At 42.6% G+C, this 26,343-nt stretch overlaps 1 protein-coding gene and 2 pseudogenes across 4 annotated transcripts; all 3 read left to right on the top strand.

The window, feature by feature from the left end:
* Positions 1-783: 783 nt before the first annotated feature.
* On the top strand, positions 784-26,343 carry Eapp (E2F-associated phosphoprotein). Of its 4 annotated transcripts, XM_006516142.4 has the most exons (7): positions 784-972; positions 3,727-3,908; positions 4,588-4,683; positions 10,712-10,823; positions 18,060-18,173; positions 22,833-23,112; positions 25,613-26,343. In XM_006516142.4, exons 1-6 carry the CDS (start codon positions 899-901, stop codon positions 23,098-23,100), a joined length of 846 nt encoding a protein of 281 aa, XP_006516205.1. In that variant the 5' UTR covers positions 784-898; the 3' UTR covers positions 23,101-23,112; positions 25,613-26,343. The 4 variants fall into 4 exon arrangements, with proteins under 4 accessions (XP_006516205.1, XP_030102709.1, NP_079732.1 ...); XM_030246849.1 differs by lacking the exon at positions 25,613-26,343 and having other exon boundaries at positions 784-1,223; positions 22,833-23,242; NM_025456.4 differs by having other exon boundaries at positions 789-972; positions 22,833-26,343.
* On the top strand, positions 6,395-7,749 carry Gm20947 (predicted gene, 20947; annotated as a pseudogene).
* On the top strand, positions 15,333-17,759 carry Gm36262 (annotated as a pseudogene).

Below are 26,343 nucleotides of genomic sequence, written 5' to 3'. Positions count from 1 at the left end.
CTAACCTTGATCCATAAATATACGCTTATATTATGTAAATATTATCAATAACGGAAAAAAATGTCTATTTAGGGAGAACCGGTAGCCTTTGCGTGAAATTCTCATCTACATATTCCACGCCTTTGTGGTGACGCCGCGGGAACTCGTCTGTAGGCCCCTCAACGCGACTCCGCCCACTAAGGCTGTGAGGCGGGGGCGGGGTTTGTTGGTAGTGGGCAATCGAATCTGGAATTCAAAACCTAAGCTTCTGCCCAGGCTCTGGGCAAAGAAAAAGTTTTTTTTAGCTCAATTCAGTTTCTGCTAGCGGAGGACAGGATTCTAAGAGATCCACCCTTGTTAAGTTTAACTAGTAAAAGAAAAATCGTTTTTCCGTGGTGTTTTTCTGAGTAGGTCTATTATACATTATTTACTTGCACACAGCCAATAAACCTAATAAAAACCATGAGAGAAGGGCTAAGATAACAACTTTGAAGAAATAAATCTGACTGGATAGTGATATACAACTGTAATCTCAGCTCTCCGCAGGTCACGGTAAGCAGAGCGAAGCCAGCCTGGGCTACATAACTGGTTACAGGTTAGACTGGGTTAGTGAGACCTTTTCAAAACCTAAATAAAGCTTAAGTTAAGAGGAGGAGGAGGAGGAGGTGGCGGCGGCGGCGGCGGCGAGAAGAAAAATGCACAAAGACAACTGCTATTTTCAGCGGAAAAGAAAACGTAGAGACGTGTTAACATTGACCCTCCGCACGCCCCGTCTCTTGCATCCTTGTCACTGGACGGCTTGCGCAGGCGCACAGGAAGGACTCGCAGTACGGGCGGAAGTGGAGTCTCCGGGAAGCTTTGGGGAAGGCGCTGGCGGAGTACACAGACGCCGGGGCGGTGTAGGCGTCCTCAGGTCGCCATGAACCGACTCCAGGATGACTATGACCCGTACGCGGTGGAAGAGCCGAGCGACGAGGAGCCGGCTCTGAGCAGGTGGGCCGCTGCCCCGCGTCTCCGCCCTGCCTTGGCTGAGGCCGTTGTGTTGTTCGCGCCGGCCGTCCCTGGGCGCAGTGTCGTCCGCTTCACTTGCGGGAGCCTCGGGGCGCTTGATGGCGCTGCTCAGTCTCTAGGGAACCAGGATGGACAGCAGTGCGGGAAGAGGGATGTTCCGGAATTACGTGGGCCCCCAGGCGTGAAGCCTTAGATGGAACCCTGTTTACCGTTTACTAGCACTGTGACCGAAGGCAAGTCAGTTCTCGGCCTCGCATCTGTAAATGGAAATACAAGTATGGGACAGTGTCCTAAGCTAGTGAGGGCCTGGCCCTTAGCACGAAGTACTTATCTTGAAGACTGTCAAGTAGAAACTAGGGAATAGAGAATGGAAAAAAAAAAAAAAAGGAATGGGCTTTTTTTTTTTTTTTAAGTTATGATCTCCACACGCATGCCATAGCACCCATATGCCCATATACACAACATTTTTCTTTCTTTCTTCCTTCCTTTCTTCCTTTCTTTCTTTCTTTTGTTTTTCGAGACAGGGTTTCTCTGTATAGCCTGGCTGTCCTGGAACTCACTCTGTAGAGCAGGCTGGCCTCGAACTCAGAAATCCGCCTGCCTCTGCCCCCCAAGTGCTGGGACCAAAGGCATGCGCCACCATGCCCGGCTATACACAACATTTTTAAAACTGTAATTTAAAAGTTAAATGAATTAAGTCAGACATGGTAGTGTATGCCTATAATCCCATCATTTAGGAGGCCAGAGGGTGAAGAGTTCAAAGCTGGTTCTGGGCTACGTAAGATTTTGTCTTAAAACAAGAAAAAAATGTCCAAGGCATTTCTTGCAGCTGGCTTTTGCTTTGTTGTTCTTTTTCCCGCAGTTTTTTTTTTTTTTTTTTTTTTTTTGTTTTGTTTTTTTTGAGACAGGGTTTCTCTATAGCCCTGGCTGTCCTGGAACTCACTTTGTAGACCAGGCTGGCCTCGAACTCAGAAATCCACCTGCCTCTGCCTCCCGAGTGCTGGGATTAAAGGCTTGCGCCACCACGCCCAGCTCACGCCTGGCTTTTTTCTCCGCGTCTTAATCTACAACTTGTCTCCTTCCATGTGGGTCCCAGAAATTGAACTCAGGTCATGAGGCTTGGTGACAAGCCCTTTGTCTGCTGCTGAGTTATCTTGCTGGCCCTGACTTAATTCATTTTTGTTGTTTTATTTCTTCCTATTATTGATGTACATTTATTATAATTCTGTTGATAGGAAACTAATCACAGAAGTCAGTCTACGATGACAGAAGTTAGTTAGAATTTGGAATGTACTGTAATTTTCTTAGGGCTATGATGTAGCTCAACGGTAGAACAGGTGCATGAAATGCTGGGTTCAGTTTCCAGCTCCAGGAAGAATAGTCAGTGTGCATAGTTCTCTCTATTCACAGTTTGCTGTAGCATAGTTTTCCACGTCTTTTAAATTAAATTATAGTATTTAATTCCTATTAAATATTTTATGTTGGGATATTAATTGTATATAATTATATTGGTTTTATTTAAATAAAACTCAGTTCTTTGAAGAAAGTTTTTTTTTTTTTTTAGTTTAATAGAATTAGTTAATGAATTGGTATAATGGTATTGGAAAGCAGTGTGATAATACGAGAAGCCAAAAGGAAAGCTGGAAAGATGGCTCAGTGGTTAAGAGCATTGGCTGTCCTGGCAGAACACCTGGATTAGGTTCCCAGATCTCACAGGGCAGCTCACACCATCTCACTGTAACTCTGGGGGATCCAGTGCCCTTTCTGGCCTCTGAGAGCATCAGGCAATACAACTGATATATAGATACACGTACAAGTAGAACGCCTATGTGCATACAAGGAGAAAGAGATCAGGTTATACTTGTGGCTCATGTCTGCAGCTCAGCGGTCAGGGAGCAGAGGCAGGATTGTTGCAGGTTTGAGGCTTGCTCTATATAGCAAATTTCAGGTTAACCAGAGCTATATAGTAAAACTCTGTCCCCAGAACAAAAAAGAAACCCAAAGCCAAAACTGAAACTAGGAAGGATTAGCTCATCTCTTGCCTATTAATGAGCATAATCTATGTGTAATGTGCTAGGTATATCCCATGCAAGCTTTTAAAACTTATAATTGCCATTGAGCAGTGTCTTAGGGTTTTACTGCTGTGAACAGACACCATGACCAAGGCAGCTCTTCTTATAAGGACAGCATTTAATTGGGACTGGCTTACAGGTTCAGAGGTTTAGTCCATTATCATCAAGGTAGGAACATGGCAGCATCCAGGCAGGCAGGAGCTGAGAGTTCTACATCTTCATCTGAAGGCTACTAGCAGACTACTGACTTCCAGGCAGCTAGGATGAGGTTTTTTTTTGTTTGTTTGTTTTGTTTTTTTGGTTTTTTGTTTTTTTGTTTTGGAAAACTCACACGCAACTTTAATAGGAGCAGCCCGACAGCATGCTCTCCTGTGGGCACAGACTAAAGAATAGGATGAGGTTCTTAAAGCCTATGCTCACAGTGACACACCTACTCCAACAAGGCCACACCTCCTAATAGTGCCACTCCCTGGGCCAAGCATACACAAACCATCACAAGCAGTAAGATGATGATAGAAGTTTTAAGTAATTTTGCTTTGTTTTGTGGTGCTATACCTCAGACTGAGGGCTTTGCTCATGCAATGTATGTAAGTGCTATACCTCTGAGCCACACCTAGGCCCTGATTTTAATACTCATATCCTCTGTGCTTTAAATGTGTGCTAGTTCTGAAGATGAACTGGATGTGCTTTTACATGGAACCCCAGACCAAAAGCGAAAACTCATCCGGGAATGTCTTACTGGAGAAAGTGAGTCATCAAGTGAAGATGAATTTGAAAAAGAAATGGAGGCTGAACTAAACTCCACCATGAAGACAATGGAGGACCAGTTATCCTCACTGGGAACAGGTCAGCTTGGGCTTAGTTCTCATAGATATCCTGTAAAGGGTTGTGTTCTTTTGTGTCTCTAGAACTTTGTGTAGGTGCTGAAGAATTACTCTGTGTGTGTATATGTGTGTGTGTGTGTATGTGTGTGTGTGTGAGTGTGTGTGTGGGGGGGCGGTGCTGGGGGTTAAACCTGGGTCTTGTGTTTGCTAGGCAAGTTGTTCTACCACTTAGATATCTTTTACATTTTTTTAAAAAAGATTTATTTTATGTATATGTACAGTACACTGTAGCTTTCTTCAGACACACCAGAAGAGGGCATCAGATCCCATTACAGATGGCTGTGAGCCACCATGTGGTTGCTGGGAATTGCAGCCAGTGCTCTTAACCACTGAGCCATCCCTCCAGCCCAATCTCTTCTAAATTTTTGAGACAGGGTCTGGCTAAGTTACCTAACCTTGAACTCACTGTATGTAACCTCTGTGCTCCTTTTACCTCAGCCCCTTGAGTAGCTGGGTGACAGAGCTGCAGCAATGGGTCTGACTAACACAGCACTTACTAAATGAGGGAGTGGATATGCTTGGTGATCTGGGCTTTGATGACTGATGTGTCATGTAGTATTGGGAAGAAGTGTATGTGGAGGCTTATTTTCCCTGTGGATCATATGTGGTTTAGTTTGTAAACTTCACTTCTGGTTTGGTAGGGTCTTCTTCAGGAGTTGCCAAAGTGGGAGGAGTCACAGAAAAGTTCTATGATGAGATATATTTTGATTCTGATTCTGAGGATGAGGACAAAACAGGTGAGTAGCATTTAGCTTAGCAGGTGTATTTTATGAGTAATATCTGCCTTAACAGTTATTCAGTATTAGATTTTTCCCTCTGTTTTATATTTAAAAATTCTATTTTATGTTAATGGTGTTTTGCCTGCATGTATATCTATCTGCACCATGTGCATGCCTGGTACCCTAAGAGGCCAGGATAGGGTATTGGATTCCCTGGAAATGGAGTCATAGATGTTTGTGAGCCACCATATAGATGCTGGAAATAAGCCTGGGTCCTCTGAAAGAGCAGTCAGTGCTCTTAACAGCTGAGCCATCTCTCCAGCCCCTTTCTTTTTCCTCTTTTTCTTTTTCTTTTTCTTTTTTTTTTTTTTTTTTTTTTTGGTTTTTTGAGACAGGGTTTCTCTGTGTAGCCCTGGCTGTCCTGGAATTCACTCTGTAGACCAATTCACCTGCCTCCCGAGTGCTGTACGTATGTGGACCAGGTGTCCATGTGTAGAAAACAGCAGTGTTGGAGGTAAAAACGACACTTCATGAGTATAATTACTGGGCAAATGTAAAACTCTGTGCCGTAAAATCAGCAACTACTGCAAGAAAACAAAAGACACCCCCAAACACAAAAAACCCAAGAAACTAAAACTGTGCCATGGGCACTTTACCCGGGCTGACTGGTCTTTATGTCAACTGTGGTTGATGTGAATACTGCCCCCTTCTGATAGTAACAGCTATGTTTTAAAAACATCAACAACAACAACAAAACGGAATGGTAAGTCAATGGAAACTTAAAAGAACTATATTGACTAAAGTATCTTTTATATTATTAAAGCTACTGTTATATATTATTTTCATTAAAAAAAAACCCTGTCATATGACAATGGACCATGTAGAAAAAAAAGAAAAGAAAATATAGTGAGGATTTTTTTTCCTCTGTGTAGCCCTGCTGTCCTGAAACCTGCCTGCCTCTGCCTCTCAAGTGCTGGGATTAAAGGCGTGAACCACCATGCCCGGCATGAGGATTTTTTACAGTGTGGTTTTACCTTAATAATTACAGCGGGAGTTGAGAAATCACAATATGTTATTTGCTGTGAAATTCTATCAGCAGAAAGTATGAAACCAAACAAACTAATAAACTGAAAGAACATTGTTATAGCAAGTATCAGAGCTTTGCTGCTGCAAAAATACCAACTATTTTAGAAGCAAAGCTGATGAGCTCAAGAAAGCCTGACCTAGCCAGACAGTGGTGTTGCACACCTTTAATCCCAGCAGTTGGGAGGCAGAGGCACGTGTATCCCTGAGTTTGAGGCCAGCCTGGTCTACAGAGCTAGTTTTAGGACATCCAAGCTGTGTTTGTTTGAATATGTTTGGCCCAGGGAGTGGCATTGTTAGGTGGTGTGGCCTTGTTGGAGGAAGTGTGTCCCTGTGAGGGTGGACATTGAGGGCTCTTAGTGCTCAAGTCGTCCCCCCCCCCCCCAAAAGAAAAACCAGTCTTCTCCTGGCTTTGCATCAAGATGCAGAGCTCTCAGCTCCTTCTCCAGCACTGTCTATATGCATGTCTCCATGCTTCCTGCCATGATGATAATGGACTGAATCTCTGAAACTGTAAGCAGCCCCAATTGAACATTTTCCTTATTAAGAGTTGCCTTGGTCATGGTGTTTTTTCATAGGAATGGAAGCCCTAACTAAGACACAAGGTTGTATAAACTCTGTCCAAAAAAACAGAACAAAACAAGTCTCCTCAAAAAAGACGAGGCTTGACTCTGGGGGCGAGTACCACAAAGTGTAGCAGCCATTGAAGATTCATATTGGTAGAACTCAGAATCGCCAGAGCTGTAAAACTTCACATCATTGCTGAGTTTTTACTGTTGCTGTTGTTCAAGCTATGATCGGAGACAAATTTGTAACAGGATTGAGTGCAATAACCTTATCTAATGACACAGTCCAAGAAGACTACATGACATGTCTGCTGATGTTCTTGATCAGGTAATCCAGGATCTGTGCCACTTCCAGTATTTAGTATCCAGCTTGATGAATCTATAGATGTTGCAAGCTGTTCGCAGTTAACGGGTTATGTGAGATATATTAATGATGGCGACTTTAAAGATAAGTTTTGTCTTTGCAAACTTCTGGAAACAACTACTAAAGGAGATATGTTCGACACATTGGTTCATTTTTGAAAGAGCATAAGATCTCTTGAGAAAGGGCGCTTCAGCTATGCTAGGATGCCGATCTGGATTTCAACATTTCCTACTGAACAAGTCACCAAAAGTCGTCACAACTCTGTATGATTCATCAGCAAATGCTAGCAGCAAAGATGCTGCCTCAAGAAGTAAAGAAGAGCATCTCTAGTTCTGTCAGTTTTGTAAGTGAGCGAGCGCCTTAAACAGTCAACTGTACAGCTGTGCAACGAGTTGATGCAGTGAAGAAGGCTCTGCTAATTCACACTGAAGGAAGATGGCTGTCGGGAGGAAAAGTTTTGTGATGGACTCAAGATGTTTTCTAATCTGAAAGCAAGACTGCAGTTGAAGCACTTTTCAGTGATAAAAGTGGATTGCAGAAACTAGCTTACTCAGTTGCCATCTTTGCCATTTAGAGTGAATAGAAATTATCCCTGTTGCAAGGACCAAATGCAACATGTCTCAATTTGTCTGAAAAGATCCAGTCATTCCAAATGACTTTGCTTTGGCAAAGAAATTAGATGAAGATAAGCTTTTCGTGTTGTACGCCTTCCCTGCTTTCTTCGAGGAATATAACATTGAACCAGTCAAAGGATTAGGATGGTAATTTCTGTGAAAGGACACTTGTACATGCTTGCAGACAACATTTCGTCATGTTTTCCAGATCTGCCAGATGCCCATTTGCACTTGCTAGAAACCCATTCACGATAAGTTGAAGATGTTCCTGAGACAGCACAAGAGGCATTTATTGAACTTACTCATAGCGAGGCAGTGAGATCTGACTTCTCTGCAATGCCAGTTACAGAATTCTGGATCAGGGCTTTGAGTCCTGTTCTGTTAGAGACCGTGTTATTCCTTTTTTTTTTTTTTTTTTTTTTTTTGGTTTTTCGAGACAGGTTTCTCTGTGTAGCTCTGGCTGTCCTGGAACTTACTCTGTAGACCAGGCTGGCCGGAACTCAGAAATCCACCTGCCTCTGCCTCCCGAGTGCTGGGATTAAAGGCGTGCGCCACCTCTGCCCAACTATGTTATGCCTTCTTATTCCATTTCCTACAACATATCTTTGTGCAACAGGGGTTTCCAGCTTGTTGATTGTCAAATAAGTCTAAATACAGGAGTAGACTTGTTGTGGAAGATGATGAGAAAGAAGCAATTCCCCTGTGGTGACAGTTTCTCTGTGTAGCCCTGGCTCTCTTGGAACTAGCTCTGTAGACTGGCTTTGAACTTAAGAGATCTGCCTGCCTCTGCCTCCCAAGGGCTGGGATTAAAGGTGTGTGCCACCTCCTTGCCAGCCCCAGCAAAAGAAGCAATCTCCGCTTTCACACTGACACACTGGCTTTTTATGAATACTGTCCCAAAATGCAGTAATGTAGTTTAGCGTTAGTAACACTGTTACCCATGTTACACTATGCTTCAAGACAAAATTTTATTTATTTGTAATTAGGAATAAATATTTTACAGTATATAACTGCATATTCTTTTTGTGGCTAATTACTGTACTTTATGTTCAATTTGTAACAATGAAAATACATCCAGCAATTTATATTTATAAAGATTCATAACAGTAGCAAGATTACAGTTATGAAATAACAATGAAATAATTTTGTGGTTGGAGTCAGCACAACATAGGGAACTGTATTAAAGGGTCGCAGCATTAGGAAGGTTAAGAACCGCTGGATTAAAGGTATGCAGTACTACATCTGGCTGGAAATATAGATGTATTTATTTTTCTCCTTTTTTTAAAGACAGGGTTTTTCTGTAGACCTTGGCTGTCCTGGAACTCACTCTGTAGACCAGACTGGCCTTGAACTCAGAAATCCACCTGCCTCTGCCTCTCTAGTGCTGGGAATAAAGATATATGGCACCACTATATATCACCATAGTGTTGCTCAGGACCTCTGGCAGAGCAGCCAGTGCTCTTAACTGCTGAGCTATCTCTCGACTCTAAAGTTTACTTTTTTGTTTGTTTTAAATATTCTGAGTCCTTAAGAATGTTAGACAAGGGGCTACAACAGTGTGGTTCTCAGGAAAATTCTGAGATGGTTTCATACAGTTTCTCATGTTGTGGTGACCCCCAACTGTAAAATTTATTTTTGTTGCTACTTCGTAACTCATTTTGCTACTGTTGTGAATTGTAATGTAAATGTGTTTTCTGATGGCCTTTAGTGACCCCTGTGAAAGGGTCCTTCAACCTCCAAAGGGGTCACAACCCTGAGAACCCCTGGGCTAGAGCAATGGCCCAGAGGATAAGAGCACCTGCTCTTTTTTCAGAGGGTCTGGGTTCAGTTTCCAGAACTCACATCGTCCCTTACAGCTATCCATACATAACTCCAGTTGCAGAGGACCTGGGTCCCTATTTTGGCTTCAGCAAGCACTAGGCATTCATGCAGTGTACTTAACATACATTCAGGTAAGCTGGGTGTGGTTGCCCACGCCTTTAATCCCAGCACTTGGAAGGCAGAAGCAGGCGGATTTCTGAGTTCAAGGCCAGCCTGGTCTACAAAGTGAGTTCCAGGACAGCCAGGGCTACACAAAGAAACCCTGTCTCAAAAAACCAAAAACCAAAACAAAACAAAAACCCATACATTCAGGTAAAACACTCATATACGTAAAGTAAACCTTAAAAGAATTACCATTGGCTTTAAAATATGTTTTGTTCTCACTTCAGTGTGTATTTGAGAGGTGGTCTTAGAGTGTAGCCCCGTCTGACCAGAAACATAACTGCAGCACGCACTGGCCTCTGGTTCCCGGCAGCTCTCATGCTTCTGCTTTGCATGGGTAGGGCTGCAAGTGAGAGCCACCCTTGTCTGCTTTAGTAATGATTTTAGGTTTGAGAACTTGTGGTGATCTTACATTTGAGAAGTGGCTCGTGGGACTAAGATGGAGCTCAACTTACAGAATTGCTTGCCTGGCATACGTAAAGCCCCAGGTGTGATAGAACTGGGTGCAGTGGCACACACCTGTGATCCCAGCATTGGGAAGTGAAGGCTGGGCTCTCAGAAGCATAGAGTTATCCTAGGCTGCATAGTGAGTGAAGGCCAGCTCTGGCTACACAAGACACAAATCACATTCTTAGCATTTTTTCCTTAATTAAATTATTCTGTGTGTGTGTATGTATTTATGAGAGCTCATTCTACAGCTCACATATGGCTGTAGAAGACAACTTATGAGAGTCATTTCTCTTCTGCCACATGTGAGTCCCAGGGGTTGAACTCAGATTGTCAGACTTGTGGCAATGAGCTATCTCACCCTCCTCCCTTCTGTTCTTGATGGGTCTCATATAGGCTAAGCTGGTCTCTAACTTGGTATGTAGCCAGGATGACCTTGAACTCATAATCCAACTGCCTCTATCTCTCAGGCACTGGGATTACAGACACGTGTCACCGTGCCCAGTTGGTTTTAAGTGGGTTTTGTGAGACTGAGTTTTATTATTTGAACTTAGCCCTGTCACCTCCTTTATCTTTTGTTTTAGTGTCTTAATTAGACAAGACTCTTATTTGAAGAACAGCTTTATTTTAGTGAATTTTATGCATTGTTTTGGGGATAGGGTTTTACTTTTGTTGTCAGGGTTCCCTGGGACTCACTGCTTAGCCCAGGCATGGCTGCTCTGCTTCAACATTCCAAGTGCCAGGGCTGCTAAAGAAAGGCCTTAGGCATCTTTTATTTTATTTTATTTTACTTTCATTTTTTACTAATTCCTTTATATTTGACTCACTGCCCCTCTCCTGGTCACTCCCTCCCATTTAGGCAACTTTTAAAAAGTTAATGAAAATAGAATAGATAGTATGGGAAACAGGAGAGTCATTTTATATTAAAGTGTGTGAACTTTAGACAGGATACTGATCCATATTCTTAACCTTTCTGAAACTAACACAAGTGACCAAGAAGAAGAAGAAGAAACAACACAGGATTCCAACAAACGATGAGCTGCTGTATGATCCTGAGAAAGATAACAGAGACCAGGCCTGGGTTGACGCCAAGAGGAGGGGGTAAGAATTTAAATCTTTATTTAATATCTTTAGAGAAAGCTAGAGTGATTTTTCTTTGCTTTTTTGTTTCACTGTATGTGTCTTTGTTTTCACACAAACACATCAAAAAAGTTTGAGAAGAAAAACTTGAATACTTTATTTGAAAATAACCAGCAAACCTTAAGTCAAATAGTCTTTAATCCGTCTGTCTGTCCGTCAGTCTCTCTGTTTTTGAGACAGTACCTCTCTACGTTGTCCTGGCTGTCCCGGCATTCGCTCTGTAGGCCAGGCTGTTCTTGAACTCAGAGGTCTTCGCACTCTACCTCTTGAGTGCTGGGATCAAAGGTGTGCGCCACCACTGCCTGGCTGAATTTTTATTATATATTTATTTATTATATGTAAGTACATTGTAGCTGTCTTCAGACACTCCAGAAGAGGGGGTCAGATCTTGTTACGGATGGTTGTGAGCCACCATGTGGTTGCTGGGATTTGAACTCGGGACCTTCAGAAGAGCAGTCGGGTGCTCTAACCCACTGAGCCATCTCACCAGCCCTTTTATTTATATTTTAAAAAGACTTAGCATGTAACCCAGACTGTCTTGGAACCTTATTATGTACTTGGGGCTGGCCTTAAACTCCTCTACTTTCCAGATGCTGTCTGAAGTTACAGGTTTGTGTCACCACAACAATTAGTTGTTGTATTATTGGTGAATCTAAACTGTTTCTTCATTTAAGAAACAAAATAACTTTTTTATTGTTCTTCTGAGACAGTGTCTTGCTGTGTAGCCCTGGCTACCTGGTTCTCCTTATGCATGTTGCCCTGGCTAGTTTGTAGCAAACCTGCCTCAACCTAAGTGCTGGGATTGTAGGTATTTGCCATCATGCCTGGCCTTCCCTTTTGCCGCTACCCCCATAGTACTAGAGATTGAATTTAGGCTCCTGAGTATGCTGGGCAAGTGTTGTATCCTTGAGATGCATCCTTAACCCCCATTTTGCTTTTTAAAACAAGGTCTCATTAAGTTGTTCGGGCTGGCCTTGAAGTTTCTCTGCAGCCCAGTGGGCCTGGCATGTGCAGTCCTCCTACCTCAGCACCCGAGAAGCAGGGACTACACTCTATACTGATAGGCCTGACTTAAGACTAACTTTTCAGTGGTTGGGTGGGTTGTTTTTTTGCTCTTTTAAAATTAACTTTTCCCAAATAGAGATGCTAAACCTTTTGTTTGTTTGCTTGTTTGTTTGTTTTAAGTTTTTTGCTTGTTTGTTGACATAAGGTCTCTCCTAGACTGGCCTTGAAGTCCCTGGGCTATTCTGCCTCTGCCTCCCAAGTGCTGGGACTATGAATATTCACCACTGTGCTTATCTTATAATTTTAAATTATTTTGAGATTAGGGTTTTAGTATCTAAATTTTATTTTTTTAGCCATCCGGGAACTATGGAGACCAGGCTGGCTTTGAATATACAGAGTTCCATCTATCTCTGCCTCCTAAGTGTTTTTTGGCTCTTGTTTTGTAATTCAAAATGCTGGGATTAAAGACTTGTGTCACCTTGCAGGCCCAAGAACAAAATGCTTTTGAGGTCATCTACATTGTAGCACAGTCGTTCATTCTCTCTCTCTCTCTCTCTCTCTCTCTCTTTCTCTCTTTCTCTCATAATCTACCTATCTTTCTTTCTTTCTTTCTTTCTTTCTTTCTTTCTTTCTTTCTTTCTTTCTTTCTTTCTTTCTTTCTTTCTTTCTTTCTTTCTTTCATGTATATGAGTACACTGTAGCTGTACAGATGGCTGTGAGCCTTCATGTGGTTGTTGGGAATTGAATTTAGGACCTCTGTTCACTCTGGTCAACCCTGCTCACTCCCTGATGGCTCTGGCCCAACGATTTATTTATTACTATGCATAAGTACACTGTAGCTGACTTCAGACACACCAGAAGAGGGTGTCAGATTTCATTATGAGTGGTTGTGAGCCACCATGTGGTTGCTGGGATTTGAACTCAGGACCTCTGGAAGCGCAATCAGTGTTCTTTCCCACTGAGCCACCTCTCCAGCCCCCACAGTACTTCTTTTTATGGCTGAACAATGCCATTGTTCATTGTATATATGTCTCCCAACTTTTTGTCCATTGTCCACCGAGAGAAGTTTGTGTGCTGCCTTTGACTGTCATGAATAGTGTCAACACTGATGTACAGATGCTGATTTGAGTTCCTACTTCTGTTTTTTGTTTACAAACCTAGAAGGAGCATGGTAGGATTTTGTGGTAATTCTGTGTTGTAACTTTTTGTGTGCTTGTACGTGTGGTGCTAGATATTGCATACATGCTTTTCTATATGCTTGGCAAATACTGTGTTGCTGAGCTACACCCTCAGTGCCTAGGAGGCTTTGCTTCAGTTCATACAGGCATGGGTGTCTGTTTTTCAAGTCTGGAGGGCTGATGTTGCTCTGGGATCACACTGTACACACCCTTTAGCTTCAGTTCTTCCAGTGTCCTTTCCCTCTTCCTGATTTACGCCTGTGCTGCTTCCTCCAGTGCCCTCTGGTGTTCAGTCACTGCAGCTTCTTTTATTTTATGTTCTGAGGCAGGATCTCCTAGGAAGCATACTTTTATTTTATGTTCTGAGGCAGGGTCTCCTAGGAAGCATACTTTTATTTTATGCTCTGAGGCAGGGTCTCCTAGGAAGCATACTTTTATTTTATGTTCTGAGGCAGGGTCTCCTAGGAAGCATACTTTTATTTTATGTTCTGAGGCAGGGTCTCCTAGGAAGCATACTTTTATTTTATGTTCTGAGGCAGGGTCTCCTAGGAAGCATACTTTTATTTTATGTTCTGAGGCAGGGTCTCCTAGGAAGCATACTTTTATTTTATGTTCTGAGGCAGGGTCTCCTAGGAAGCATACTTTTATTTTATGTTCTGAGGCAGGGTCTCCTAGGAAGCATACTTTTATTTTATGTTCTGAGGCAGGGTCTCCTAGGAAGCATACTTTTATTTTATGTTCTGAGGCAGGGTCTCCTAGGAAGCATACTTTTATTTTATGTTCTGAGGCAGGGTCTCCTAGGAAGCATACTTTTATTTTATGTTCTGAGGCAGGGTCTCCTAGGAAGCATACTTTTATTTTATGCTCTGAGGCAGGGTCTCCTAGGAAGCATACTTTTATTTTATGCTCTGAGGCAGGGTCTCCTAGGAAGCATACTTTTATTTTATGCTCTGAGGCAGGGTCTCCTAGGAAGCATACTTTTATTTTATGCTCTGAGGCAGGGTCTCCTAGGAAGCATACTTTTATTTTATGCTCTGAGGCAGGGTCTCCTAGGAAGCATACTTTTATTTTATGCTCTGAGGCAGGGTCTCCTAGGAAGCATACTTTTATTTTATGCTCTGAGGCAGGGTCTCCTAGGAAGCATACTTTTATTTTATGCTCTGAGGCAGGGTCTCCTAGGAAGCATACTTTTATTTTATGTTCTGAGGCAGGGTCTCCTAGGAAGCATACTTTTATTTTATGCTCTGAGGCAGGGTCTCCTAGGAAGCATACTTTTATTTTATGCTCTGAGGCAGGGTCTCCTAGGAAGCATACTTTTATTTTATGCTCTGAGGCAGGGTCTCCTAGGAAGCATACTTTTATTTTATGCTCTGAGGCAGGGTCTCCTAGGAAGCATACTTTTATTTTATGCTCTGAGGCAGGGTCTCCTAGGAAGCATACTTTTATTTTATGCTCTGAGGCAGGGTCTCCTAGGAAGCATACTTTTATTTTATGCTCTGAGGCAGGGTCTCCTAGGAAGCATACTTTTATTTTATGCTCTGAGGCAGGGTCTCCTAGGAAGCATACTTTTATTTTATGTTCTGAGGCAGGGTCTCCTAGGAAGCATACTTTTATTTTATGTTCTGAGGCAGGGTCTCCTAGGAAGCATACTTTTATTTTATGTTCTGAGGCAGGGTCTCCTAGGAAGCATACTTTTATTTTATGTTCTGAGGCAGGGTCTCCTAGGAAGCATACTTTTATTTTATGTTCTGAGGCAGGGTCTCCTAGGAAGCATACTTTTATTTTATGCTCTGAGGCAGGGTCTCCTAGGAAGCATACTTTTATTTTATGTTCTGAGGCAGGGTCTCCTAGGAAGCATACTTTTATTTTATGTTCTGAGGCAGGGTCTCCTAGGAAGCATACTTTTATTTTATGCTCTGAGGCAGGGTCTCCTAGGAAGCATACTTTTATTTTATGCTCTGAGGCAGGGTCTCCTAGGAAGCATACTTTTATTTTATGTTCTGAGGCAGGGTCTCCTAGGAAGCATACTTTTATTTTATGTTCTGAGGCAGGGTCTCCTAGGAAGCATACTTTTATTTTATGTTCTGAGGCAGGGTCTCCTAGGAAGCATACTTTTATTTTATGTTCTGAGGCAGGGTCTCCTAGGAAGCATACTTTTATTTTATGTTCTGAGGCAGGGTCTCCTAGGAAGCATACTTTTATTTTATGCTCTGAGGCAGGGTCTCCTAGGAAGCATACTTTTATTTTATGCTCTGAGGCAGGGTCTCCTAGGAAGCATACTTTTATTTTATGCTCTGAGGCAGGGTCTCCTAGGAAGCATACTTTTATTTTATGCTCTGAGGCAGGGTCTCCTAGGAAGCATACTTTGGCCTGGTATTTGCCCAGCGTTATATTGGAAACTTTAAAAAAAAATTTTTTTTATTAGGTATTTTCTTCATTTACATTTCAAATGCTATCCCAAAAGTCACCCATACTCTCCCTCCACATTGGAAACTTTTGCTCTTCCTGCCTTTGCTTTCTGAATGTATTTTACTTTACATTTATTTATTTGTTTATTTATTTACAAATTATTTATCACTCTGTGCGTATATATATGTCAAGTCTTGCTTGTGGAGGTTAGAGGACAACCTATAGGAATCATGGAAGTTTTCCAGATTGAATTCAGGTTGCCAGGTTAGTGGCAAGCACCTTTATGTGTTAAGCCATTTCATCAGCTCCTCTACCTTTAGTTTTTTAGGCAGAGTCTGTCTAGTGAACCTTGAGCTGTGTTCAGCTGGCTGGCCAGTGAGCTCCAGGGATCCATCTGCCTTTCTCCATCCTCTGTGGCCTGCTCTTTACATGAGTGCTGGGGTCTTAGCTTAGCTCCTCACACTTGCACAGCAGGCACCATCCTGGCTACATTTCCCCGGGCCTCCTGGGCCCTCGTTTTGAGTGCTTTAGAGACTCTCTCAGATTGGTCTGCAGCTCACTGTGTAGCTCAGTACTCCTTTGACTTTGTAGTCTTCCTGTGTTGTCTCCCTAGTGCTAGGATTACTAGTGTAGGCTCCCTTGCCTAGCTAACCTAAGTTCTTGACTACAGATAAAAAATAGTTTTTTAGATTTTTCTTGTTTGTGGCATCTTAAGTATTTTGAAGAGCCCTGTCCAGGTATGAGAAAGAGTTCGTTTCCTGTTAGAATTCACCAGAGATTTTTCTCACAATCACACTGATACTACATTTTTTGTTGCTGTTTGTTTGTTTTTATTTGGTAGGTTTAGCTTTTATGAGATTGTCTCATTTTAGGCCTCTGGCTCCCCCTGCCTTTGCCTCTGTAGTGCTGGGATTACAGGTGTGGACCACCACATCCCACTAAACTACCTGCTCTGAAAGAAAGTTACTGTGTGTAGTTTAGACCTAAAGAGTGAGGGGTTAAGCTCTGCTGCCCTGAGATTTGATTTTTGTTTTTCTTTCTGAGCACTTTGTCCTTTCTGCTTCTGCGAGGTGTTTTGGTTAGATCTTGTAAACCATATCTCTAGAATTAGCCGTTTCTGGTGCTGGAGAGATGGCTCCGTTGTTAAGAGCACTTGATGCTCTTGTAGAGAACCTGAATTTGGTTTCTAATATTCACCATCCTTAAGTCCCTAGGGACCCCACACCTCCCAGGACTCCAGATGCACTTAGATACAAGCAGATAAAACATTCATACACTTAAAGTAAAATAAAAATATAAGTAATAATAATTGTGCAGTTAACTACTTCTCTGGGTACTGATTCCTTTTCTGGACAGTGACATTAGAAACCAGGATTTGGGGGCTGTTGCATGGCATGGGTGGGGGTGCTGGTAGGGGACATGGCATCCAGTCATTGCACAATTTTAGACCAATGGAAGAAAAAAGGCAGCAAAAGTTGAATTGAATGACACCCAAAAGCAAGAAATTAGAGACCTTTGACTTATTTACGCAGTAGTTGATGTGTCTGGAACCATAGATCTGAAAGAATTGAAGATTGCAATGCAGGCCTTGGGATTTGAGCCAGAGAAAGAAGAAGTTAAATGATAACTGAAACCAACAAGGAAGGGCTGGGACCATTGGTTTTGAAGATTTCTTTTGCCATTATGAGCATAAAAATAAAGGAAAAAGATGAGAAGGAAGAAACACTGAAGGCATTTAAGTTATTTGATGATGATGCTACTAGAAGCATATCACTAAATAACATCAAGAAAGTTGCCAAGGAGGTAGGGGAAAAGTTAACTGAAGATAAATGACAGGAAATGCTTGCTGAAGCTGACCATGATGGGGATGGAGAGAGAAATGGGAAGCATTCTTGAGGCGGACGAGGAAGACCAGCCTTGATTAGCTCTGCTTTGTACCTTCGAGGAAGACTGGACAGCTTGGCTGTTGAGCAGTTCAATAATGTATACATTAGAGTATCCATTTCCATTTTTAGTTTAGGTTAAGTCCCTTGGTGTCTAACCCGTGCCAGAAGTTATATGTCCCTACCAATGTTATTAAATCTGTAGTAGCAAGGAAAAAAAAAAAAAAACATGACTTATTTGGACTGTGAATCCCAAAACAATATTCCCATGTGGTATTTTTAAAGCTATAGATTCCAAAGACGCTTAACCTTTATTTTTCAGTTGGACCCCCAGATCCAGATGAAATTGGTTTTTCAGTTATTTCCTTTTATATGACTTTTATCTTTTTTAAGATTTACTTATTTATTCTGTGTATATATGAGTACACTGTAGATATACAGATGGTTATGAGCCACCATGTGGTTGCTGGGATTTGAACTCTGAACATTTGGAAGAACAGTAAGTGCTCTTACCTGCTGAGCCATCTTGCCAGCCTTATATGACTTTTTAAAAAAAACCTGATAAATGTGTGTGTGTTTGTGTGTGTGTTTTATGAGTTCCTCAAATATGTAAAGTATTAATAAAACTGGCTAACTTACAGTGTTTCTTTTAAAAAAAAGAAGAGATCAGGATTTGGTAGATTAATGTATTTTTCCTTCCCAAATTTATTTTTCTGTTTTAGTTATCATGCTTTTGGATTGCAAAGGCCACGTCAGAAACAACAGCCTGTTCCAAACAGTGATGCTGTTCTGAATTGCCCAGCCTGTATGACGACATTGTGCCTTGATTGCCAGAGGTAAGGGACAACGGTACCACATGGGAACAAGTGAGCGTACCCTGACCCTAGCAAGCCTCCCCCGAAACAGAAACAGATTGGTGGTCCTTTGCTTAAATCAGAAATAAACTTTTTTTTTAAAAAATATTTATTTATTTTTTATAAGTAAGTACACTGTAGCTGTCTTCAGACACTCCAGAAGAGGGCATCAGATCTCATTACTGGTGGTTGTGAGCCATCATGTGGTTGTTGGGATTTGAACTCAGGACCTTTGGAAGAGCAGTCAGAGCTCTTAACCTCTGAGCCATCTCACCAGCCCCTAGAAATAAACTTTTTTTTTTTTTTTTTTTTCGAGACAGGGTTTCTCTGTGTAGCCCTGGCTGTCCTGGAACTTACTTTGTAGACCAGGCTGGCCTCGAACTCAGAAATCCGCCTGCCTCTGCCTCCCAAATGCTGGGATTAAAGGCGTGTGCCACCACGCCCTGCAGAAATAAACTTTTTACTGTTGTTATGTGAAAATTTATTTGACCATACTGTAGAAAGTGATAACTGTGATGTATGATGTGGTTACAAGAATCCAAAGAACTGAGTGGGTTTATTTAAGTGCACAGTTCATTTCTCTGGTAGTGTATTGCTTAAACAGCAGGAGTGAGGGCAGGGGGCATTCAGTTAAACCAGATGCAGGGTGATTTTCAGTCTGAATCTAAGCTGTAGTTGTCCCCACACCACTGGAGTCATGTGGAGTATTCCAGTCTGACAGACTGTTAGATGAGAAAGCAGATCTAGGCCAGGCGGTGGTAGCACATGCCTGTGATCACAGCTCTCAGGAGACAGAGGCAGGCGGATCTCTGAGTCTGAGACCATCCTGGTTACAGAGTGAGTCCCGGAATGGCCAGGGCTACACACAGAAAAACCCTGCCTCAAAGAAAAAAAACCACAACAAAGCCAAAAACTGTGCAGCTTCTGCTTTCACAGTACTCCATATCCAGTTCAAGCCGGAGGTGTCTTGGTCTTTTGTTAGTGTCATTCCAGAAGGAATTCAGATCCTGGCAGAGCAGAGTTCCATTTTCCTTTCTCTGGACAGTGGAGATGAAGCTAAGCCAGTTCACTTTCCGTCATTACCTTGCTACTGGAGACACCCATTTGTTGCCAGTCTTTGCTCATAGACTCATTTGCTCAGTGTAGTGCTGACTAGCAGTCTGTCTGTTCTTTTGAGATAGACTCTCACTGTGCAGCCCTGACTGGTCTTCAACTGTCTTTGCACACAGGCTGGCCTTGAACATACAGAGATCTACCTGCTTCCTAAGTGCTGGGACTAAAGTCATGCACCATTAGACTTGGATTTTATTTATCTATTTTGAGGCAAGGTCTCACTATGTAATACAGATGGCTCTGATAGTCTTGATCCTCACGCCTCAGCCTTTGAGAGCTAGATCACGGGCTACACTGGCACATGCCCAGTGAACCAGAGTGTGGGCCTGTGTGCTGGAGGCTTTCCACGGAGATACCTGGCCTGGCCAGGTGAAGGGGGGAGAATGCGAGCAGGGAGGGGGAATAGTAGCTGCCTCCATTTCTGTCTCCACCCTGTTGCTGTTACAGCCTGGGTTGGTCGGTTGTTTGCTCTGTGCTGAGTCAGGCCAGGCCGAGCCGGTGGGAGGCTCAGCGAGGACTGTGGAGGAGCTTCTGGTGGTGCTTAGGAGAGCAGACCTCTTCCCAGGCACAGCGCACAGCTCTTATGACGGAAGCTCTCAGTGATGGAGAAGTTCTCACACACCTTTATTCCTTCTGGATAGGATTCTAATAGACAGTTTTTGGGTGGGTCAGGGCCTGAGAGCAAGGGCTTCCTATTGGCTTGGTGTGAGAATTTGGGGATACCTTATCTACATGTGGGAGGACTTGGGGTGCTACTCTTACGTGACTGATGGCCACAGACCTCTCTACGGGGGAGGGGGAGTTTTGGGGGGCTGTAGCTATGTGACAGGAGTCAGGTGCCTAGGAGCAGGGCAAAATGCCTTTGGTCCCTTCAGGGTCACCGGGGTTTCTAGTCTTTGCTCGACCAGGAACCAGGCTGCCTCTCACAGCCCACCACCCCACACCAGAGTTTATGGTCCTCAGCAACAACTAATTTTGTTTTTTTTTAAGATTTATGTGAGTGTTTACATGCATGAATGTATATGCACCATGTGTGCTCTTTAGAGGACAGAAGATGAGGTCGGAACACCTAGAACTGGAATTAACAGAGAGTTGTGAGTGCCATGTTGGTACTGGACGCCAAACCCGGCTTCTCTGAAAGAGCGAGTACTCTTAACAGCTGAGCCATCTCTGCAGCCCATGTTCATGTGTTTATTTAGTATGCATGTGTTTGCACACATTCTGTGGAGGGCAGATGACAGTGTGTGGGAGTTGGTTCTTTCCTTTCACCACGTGGATTCTGGGGATTAAAATCAAATTCAGTACATCATACATTCAGAGCAAGTTCTATACCACTACTACACCCAGGTGACAGTTTTTAGTTTTTAAATATAGAATTCTTCACACATTTGCATGTCATTGCTAGGTGTAGTGGTGTAGGCCTTTAATCCTAGCACTTTTGAGGCAGAGGCAGGAGGATGAGAGTTAAAGGCCAGCCTTAGTTACTTAGCAGGTTCAAGGCCAGCCCAGGTTATGTAAGGACCTGCCTCAAAACAGCCTTAAGTATCATCCACTAAGTTCCCAGCAATGTTTTTTGTCTTAGATTTAAAAAACAAATTTAAAAATTGTTCTATAAATTATTTTTTTCTAGGATAAAAGTTGTTTCTTCTCCTTTCTTTTATTTTCCAAGACGGTTTCCCTGTGTGTAGGTGTGCACCACCACTGCCGGCTTTTGTCCTTTATTGTACTAATATGGATGTTTTGCTTACATGACTGTGCATCATATGTGTGCAGTGTCCACAGTGGCCAGAAGAGGGTGTCAGATCCCGTGAGACTGGAATTACAAATGTTATAAGCTGATATGTGGATAGTGGGAATTGAATTCAGGTTCTCTGGAAGAGCAGCCAGTGCCATTTCTCTAGCCTCTAAAAGGTTTTGTTTTTGTTTTTTAAAGATTTATTTATTCTGGGATGACGAGATGGCTCAGTGGTTAAGAAGCACTGACTGCTCTTCCAAAGGTCCTGAGTTCAATTCCCAGCAACCACATGGTGGCTCACAACCATCTGTAATGAGATCTGATGTCCTCTTTCGGGTGTGTCTGAAGAGAGCAACAGTGTACTCACATAAATAAAAATGAAATAAATAAATAAGTCTAAAAATATTTAAAAACCAAAACAACAGCAAAAAAGATTTATTTTATGCATACAAGTATTCTATCTGTATGTATACTTGTGTGCATTATATTATTTGGGGTCCCAATATTGCACGAGAGAGAATCCATATGTAAGACGCTGAGGGTCCCTGCTACCAGTTGGTTCTGATTGGTAAATAAATTTGCTGGGAGGCAAGGGCAGGGCAGAGAGACAGAGAGGGGACTTTAGGACTTGCAGGCAAGGGACCGAGAGAGGAGGAGGAGGAGAATCACCATGCAGGGAAAGGAGTAAGATCCAGGCTTGAGAGCTGCAGAAGGGAGAGCACAGGAATCACTTAAGAGCCGGGAGAGCAGCCCCAGGGGCCCCCATTGGATTTAGGGCAGCAAAGGCGGAATACAGAGTTTAGTAAGTAATAGCTCAGGAGTGTTAGAGGGGAGGCGTTAGCATCGTGCAAGTTTGGGAGTGGCCCAGCCATTGAGCTGTTCAAAGCATATTAAATAGAAGGCTTCGTGTGTGTGTGTGTGTGTGTGTGTGTGTGTGTGTGTGGTGTGCGCCTTTCAATCAGGAACTCAGAACAGAACATTGGGTCAGGTATGGAGTAACTCATGTTGCCATCTGGGTGATTTGAATAGTGTTAATTACCTAATGCAACACGAACCAAAATAAACAAACTTACAGCTGGAGCCAGGCATGGTAGGTAGCACATGCCTTTGAGCCTGGTAGTCAGGAGGCAGAGGCAGGTGAATCTCTGTGAATATGAGGCTGGCCTAGTTTACATATGGAGTTCCGAGCTGGTAAGGGCCTGATTTGTGAGGCCCAGGCCAAAAAAAAAAAAAAAAAAAAAAAAAATCTTTGCTGGAGATTAAATCTCAAGACTTTATTCATGCTTTATCATTAACCCCAGCCCAGCAATATTTTCTGTTTGCTTGTTTGTTTATAGTTTTTTGAGGCAGAGTATCTCTATGTATTTATGTATTCCTGGGTGTCCTAGAACTCAATATGTAGATCAAACTGGCCATGAACTCACAGAGATCCTCCTGCCTCTGCCTCCCAAGTACTGGGATCAAAGGTGTGTGTCACTATGGCCCACCTTGCATTCCATTTAAGGAATATGTTTTTCCATGAAGTGGTGGTCCATGCCTGCAATCTCATTACTTGAGAAGTTGAGACAGAGGATTGTGAGTTCCAGGTTAGCTTTTGCAGCTCTGTCTCAAAATATAGATCAAGAGATAAAAGATGCTCTGTATTCTAACAACCCTTTCAAATTTCCTTACATTCACATTTCATTCCCTTATCTTTATTTTGCTGGATATTCATGTAGGCTTTTGGTAGTCTCAAATTTGATCTAAAATTGACCACTATTACATCCAAATTCTTTATTTTATTCTCCTTATAGGCATGAATCCTACAAGACGCAGTACAGGGCAATGTTTGTGATGAATTGTTCTATCAACAGAGAAGAGGTTCTGAGATACAAGAATCCAGAAAACAGGAGGAAACGGCGGAGTGCTAAGAAGATGAGGTCTAATCCTGAAGATCCCGCAGAGAGAGAAGCGGAGGAAATCTATCACCCTGTCATGTGCACAGAGTGTTCAACTGAAGTGGCAGTCTATGACAAGGATGAAGTCTTTCACTTTTTCAATGTTTTAGCGAGCCATTCTTGATCAATGTGACAGGTAACTGCCCAGCTCTGTGTATAAGGCAAACATAGACTCTTGTTTTCCTCTTTCCTATTCATATCATTCAGTGATGTTGTTATTAAAACAGTATTTCATCTTTATGAAAAGGAGTGGTTATCAACCTCTATCTCTTCTCCCTTTTTGCCTTTTAATTTTCCCATGAGGACAGATTATTCATTCCACTTCTAGTGCATATTTGTAGACATTGGAGCTTCTTATTTATTAAGTTAGCTTTCTAGACTAAAACAGTTTTGGAATAAGTATTTGTTTCCTAGTGTTTGGTCCATTTTCTGTTGCTGTAACAAATTACTACAGCCTGCAGTGTTTTATAAAGAAATGAGGCTTAGCTGTTGGCAAGATGACTCTGCACTTGGCATGCAAGCCTGATAACCTGAGTTCAATCCCTGGAATCTGCAGTGGAAGGAGAGAATCAACTCTTGAAAGTTTTCCTATTTCTTAACATAGGTGCACGCAGACAGACAGACAGACAGACAGACAGACAGACACACACACACACACACACACACACACACTCACTCCAAAGTTTCCCTGAAGGGGCCTCTAGTATGCCCTGAGGGGAACTATTTCTCTCTCTGATTACCTTCTGGGCCTTCTCCAAGCTACAAGTCAGGAGAGCTGGGCCAGTGAGAGTTTGAATGGAGTTGAGACAACAGGAAATGAATGGTTCCTTTTGTCTTCTGTGGATGGGGAGGAGCAGTGATGGAGTGCGTGCTTGACATGTGCAGGTTCCTGGACTGGATAGCCAACACTACACCAGCACACAAGTGAGCTTCTAAGACATTCTCAGTGCTTAGGGCATGGTGGCCTATAATTCAAGCACTTGGGAAAGACAAGAAGGGAAGGAACGGGGGAAAGAAGTTGGTGTCAGTGTGTTGGTGGCTAGCATATTTGATAATTTTTATAATATGGTGGTATCTATATGGAGGCAATATGTACTTGACATTTTTAGTTTCAAATTAGCACATGGGAGTATGTTATAGAGCAGCACTCAGTCTGATTATCGTAGCTTTGTAGGCTCTCCTCTGGTAGTGTTATTGCAAGCCCGACTTTCTTCTCAGATTTAGTGACCACCCTAGTGCACCACACCTCCAGTCCAGCGGGAAGTTGTGAAATCACCTGGAGAGGGCTGGAGAGATGGCTCAGTGGTTAAGAGCACTGACTGCTTGCTCTAACAGAGGTCCTGAGTCCAATTCCCAGCAACCACATGGTGGCTCACAACTATCTCTAATGGGATTTGACACCCTCTTCTGGGTGTGTCTGAAGACAGCTACAGTGTACTCATATAAGTGAAATAAATAAATCTTAAAAAAAAATGCAAAAAAGCTTGCCTTTGGGTCTCTCTGAGAAGATGATGCTGTAACAAGCAAGGAATCCCAATGTGTAAAGATGTAATCTGATGGTGACAAGGGAAGAAAACAGCTATAGAGAGGAGAATCCCATGTACTATTTATACTAAGTTTACTAATTGGAACTACTTCTTTTTTTTTTTTTTTTTTTTTTTTTTAAAGATTTATTTATTGATTATATGTAAGTACACTGTAGCTGTCTTCAGACACTCCAGAAGAGGGAGTCAGATCTTGTTACGGATGGTTGTGAGCCACCATGTGGTTGCTGGGATTTGAACTCCTGACCTTCGGAAGAGCAGTCGGGTGCTCTTACCCACTGAGCCATCTCACCAGCCCTGGAACTACTTCTTTTAGGATGATATTTCAAATGCCTAGGATATTCATGGCAATTTTATCAGGGAAAAAAAATGAAAATGAAAATGAAGGATTAGAGAGATGGCTCAGCAGTTAAGAGCACTGACTTCTTTTCCAGAGGAAATTTCTAGCAACCACAGGACAGCTCACAACTGTTTGTAACTCTAAGATCTGATATCATCACACAGACATACATAAAATAAAATAAAATACATTGAAAATAATCTAAGAATAGACTATATTTACGCATAAAAGTATTTACTACATGGGGAAAAGACCTAGAGGGGGAGGCATGTGTGGAGGTGGGGAAAACAAACTGTGGCATGCTTTGTCATGCGCACATTGTTTTCCTTGAGTCTGTTGAAATACACATTCACACAGGCCCTGAAAAGTGGGGGAGGGAATGTTGACTGACAGTTTGGGGGCGAGCAAACATGTGGGACAGTGACTAGGAGCAAAGTTCAGTGCTGTGCGTATGAAAATGCCATAATGAATGAGACCTGTTTTGTATACTTACAAAACCAACATTAAATAAAACACTATTAGCAGCTATTGTTCATGTCCTTTCATTAGAAAAAGATCTTGAGATGTCAGACACTGCCTAAGGCCGTTTGGGCTAGACACCAAGAGCCATGCTTTGTTCCTATCTGATTTCCCTTCGTAGCTTTGAGTATCTTTCTCTCCCTTCACTGGGATGGTTTCTGTAACGACCTGTAAGTGCTGTTTCTGAGATGGAGCCGCCTCATCTTTACCATCGAACCTCCTTTTCTTTCTAGGTTAAGCAGCTGCCCATAAACCTTTGAAGGATCACTTATGGCCTTGCTTTAGCCTCAACTCTTCCCCATCGATGTCCGACTCCCCTTGTGGCCGAGGTTGACCTAGAGCTCCTGCTCATCCTGTGCCTACCTCCCCGCTCCCCACTGCTGCCTGCACCAGCACATCTAGCTTTAAGTCCTTTGTAAATGGAGCACAAAATGTTTTAAAGGGGTTTAAACAGAATTGGATCTGGAGTTCTATTTGCTAATGAAGCTGCTCATTCCCTCACCCCCTGGCTGTCGTGTCGGGTCCTGTTGCTGTGCAGCATGACACAATCATACAGAGTAGCACACATCCACTGTCTTACTTTTTTTTTTTTTTTCTTTTTTAATTAGGAGCCTGGCCACAGTTAAGCAGTGTATTTACTCAAGATTAGCTCACAAAGGCTATAAGGAACCTTAAAGCCTTTGCAGTGTATATTAGGTAATATACATTATACATTAGGTAGTGTTCTCACGTGGCTAGGCAAGTATCTGTTCCAAGTATCAGGGTATTGGCAGAATGGGCATCTTTATAGCCATAGGACTGAAGTATCGCCCCCACCCCCACCCCCACCCCGTTGTTGGCCTGTAGGGATTTAAGTTTACTTAAAAAAATTTTTTTTATGTGCTGATTGATTAACCAGGAAGTGGTGTCAGGTCCCAGAGGCTAATTACCTCTGGTTGTAGAAATATATAAAATATTAAAATCA

This window comes from Mus musculus, chromosome 12 (genome assembly GCF_000001635.26).
Source record: "Mus musculus strain C57BL/6J chromosome 12, GRCm38.p6 C57BL/6J".
In the NCBI taxonomy this organism is placed as follows: domain Eukaryota; kingdom Metazoa; phylum Chordata; class Mammalia; order Rodentia; family Muridae; genus Mus; species Mus musculus.
The sequence above is the reverse complement of the archived record's forward strand: the minus strand, read 5'-3'. Positions and strand labels throughout refer to the sequence as shown.

Coding starts and splice junctions, on each gene's coding strand:
- Eapp (XM_006516142.4), top strand. CDS start 899: ATGAACCGACTCCAGGATGACTATGACCCGTACGCGGTGGAAGAGCCG. Junction 973..3,726: donor GAGGAGCCGGCTCTGAGCAG/GTGGGCCGCTGC, acceptor AATGTGTGCTAG/TTCTGAAGATGAACTGGATG. Junction 10,824..18,059: donor GTTGACGCCAAGAGGAGGGG/GTAAGAATTTAA, acceptor TTTCTGTTTTAG/TTATCATGCTTTTGGATTGC.